Source organism: Grosmannia clavigera (genome assembly GCF_000143105.1).
Source record: "Grosmannia clavigera kw1407 unplaced genomic scaffold GCSC_39, whole genome shotgun sequence".
In the NCBI taxonomy this organism is placed as follows: domain Eukaryota; kingdom Fungi; phylum Ascomycota; class Sordariomycetes; order Ophiostomatales; family Ophiostomataceae; genus Leptographium; species Leptographium clavigerum.
In genome coordinates, this window is record NW_014040622.1 from 1 (window position 1) to 2,102 (window position 2,102).

Below are 2,102 nucleotides of genomic sequence, written 5' to 3' on the forward strand. Positions count from 1 at the left end.
CACTCTTACTATTACTCCTTCTACTCTTACTATTCCTCTTCCTCTCTCTCTTTGCTTATTATCCCAAACATTCTTTAACAACTCCCCTTATAACCAAAGCATATTTGTCCCTTGCCGCCCGTAAAACTCTCGCTCCTTCCCTAACCATCTATAGTAATCCTCCATCTTGCTTAACGCAAACCTCTGTCCGCTTAAGCCCTCGGCTACCTTCGATGCCCATTCCTCTACCATTGGCAGCAACACCACCCCCGTTACCCAGTCCTCTAAATCGCACTCCTCCCTTGCATCGCACCAGTCTAGTGGAAGCTTGCATTGCTGGCAACAAGCCAGATCTGGAAACACAACTTGCCTCTTTGCATCTTCTACCTTAATCCCTGCCACGTGCCTGCACCTTCCTGCCAACTGGTGGTCGGTCTGCCACTTGTTCCACCGCTCTTCGTAACGATCAAGCTGATCCTTATCCTCCTCCGTGTATGCATCTTGAACTATGCATAGCACACAATCGTTCCCCTTCATCTCGGTCAGCCAACCCCATAACCACTCCTCTATCCGCCCCTCTTCCATTCGCTCTGCTATCCATCGGTTGCTGTCCATCTCGTCCCTCTTCTGCTCGCAATGGTCACAAAGCACTGATCCTTGTATGTCATTACACACCACGCCCTCCAACCCGTCCATAAACGCTCCAAGCACCGTTCGCCGACACCCCTTAGTGCTTAGGAACTCCCACATCGCTGCGCTTTCTGTTCCCACCTGTGCCTGTACTTAGCGTCTGCCGACCTTGAGTAGGCCGATTGTGCATTTGTTTTTAGTAAGAAAAGCACAGACCATAATATTTTTAAATGGGTTGCATAGCTGTTAACCTAACAAAATCTTATATTCAGTGAGAAAAGCACAGAGTGTATTCAGTGAGATTCTGTATTTAATGAGAAAAGCACAGACTGTATTCAGTGAGAAAAGCACAGACTATGATATCTTTGATGGGCCGCACAGCTGCCAACTAATCAAAACCTTGTATTCAGTAAGAAAAGCACAGACTGTTCTGTTCGCTTTATCGCCTCCTTTACCGCTGCCGACTGTGACCGCGACCGCTTCCGCGACCCCTTTTCCTTTACCGCCTCTTCGTCGAGCACATTCCCGACCCGTTCCTGCAGCTGGCATACGGCCTGTTCTACGCTCTAGTCTGGCTGCCCGATTAAGCCAGACTGTTGTTGGCCCGCACGTATTGTACTGCCTTTTCCTCTTTTTATGCTGCCCCCTTTTTTTTCTTTCTCTTCTTTACTATTGTCTACTATTACTTCCCGTGTTCTGTGTGTGTCACTTGCGAATAGTCTTGTTGCTTCTTACTGGCGACAAAAGTCTTGCCATCTTTTCATTCTCAATGCTAGCGGTGCATCCATTGTGGTGCACTCGTCCTATGTTGTCTGGTGCGTCCAGTCTCGTGCACTCTCCCCCCTTTCCCATTGCTTGCGCGGTGCAGTCGTGTGTTGTGTGCACTCGTCCTAATCTATACATGCAGACTTTATTCATACATGGCCGACATCTTCCTCCCGTTCCCGTCCCTGCCCTACATCGCAGCCGCGTCGTCCTCCTGGCTGTCCTCGATCACCGTCGCCTTGCTGCGCTTGGTACGCCGCTTCCGTCCACCCTTTGCTCCCCTAGCCGGCGACGGGGTCTCGTCCGGGCTTTGCGAAGGCCGGCGCTTCTGGGCGCGTGTGGGCTCTTGACCCCGCTCCCCCTCTGCGCCGCTATCTTCGTCACCGTCGTCGCCGCCATCTTCGTCACCGTCGTCGCCGCCATCTTCGTCACCGTCGTCGCCGCCATCTTCGTCACCGTCGTCGCCGCCATCTTCGTCACCGTCGTCGCCGCCATCTTCGTCACCGTCGTCGCCGCCATCTTCGTCACCGTCGTCGCCGTCGTCTTCGTCGTCGTCATCCTCTGTCTCCGACTCGCTCTCGTTCTCGCTCGGGCTCGGCTCCAAGGTCTGTTGGCGCATTGCTTCGGCTAGTTCGCCGACTCCTCCCTCGTCTTGCGCCGCCAGCAGCGCGCCCACTATCGCCTCGACCGTCGCATCCTCTGCCTCCAGTTCGGTCGCCAGAGCCAGC

At 53.5% G+C, this 2,102-nt stretch overlaps 1 protein-coding gene across 1 annotated transcript; it reads left to right on the forward strand.

Annotated features, from left to right (window-relative positions):
• Positions 1-1,529: 1,529 nt before the first annotated feature.
• CMQ_8312 (uncharacterized protein) lies at positions 1,530-1,724 on the forward strand (the record flags this gene model as incomplete). The annotated part of the gene is made up of 1 exon (XM_014313681.1): positions 1,530-1,724. The coding sequence occupies one exon, from the start codon at positions 1,530-1,532 to the stop codon at positions 1,722-1,724; it is 195 nt and encodes a 64-aa protein (XP_014169156.1).
• Positions 1,725-2,102: the final 378 nt, after the last annotated feature.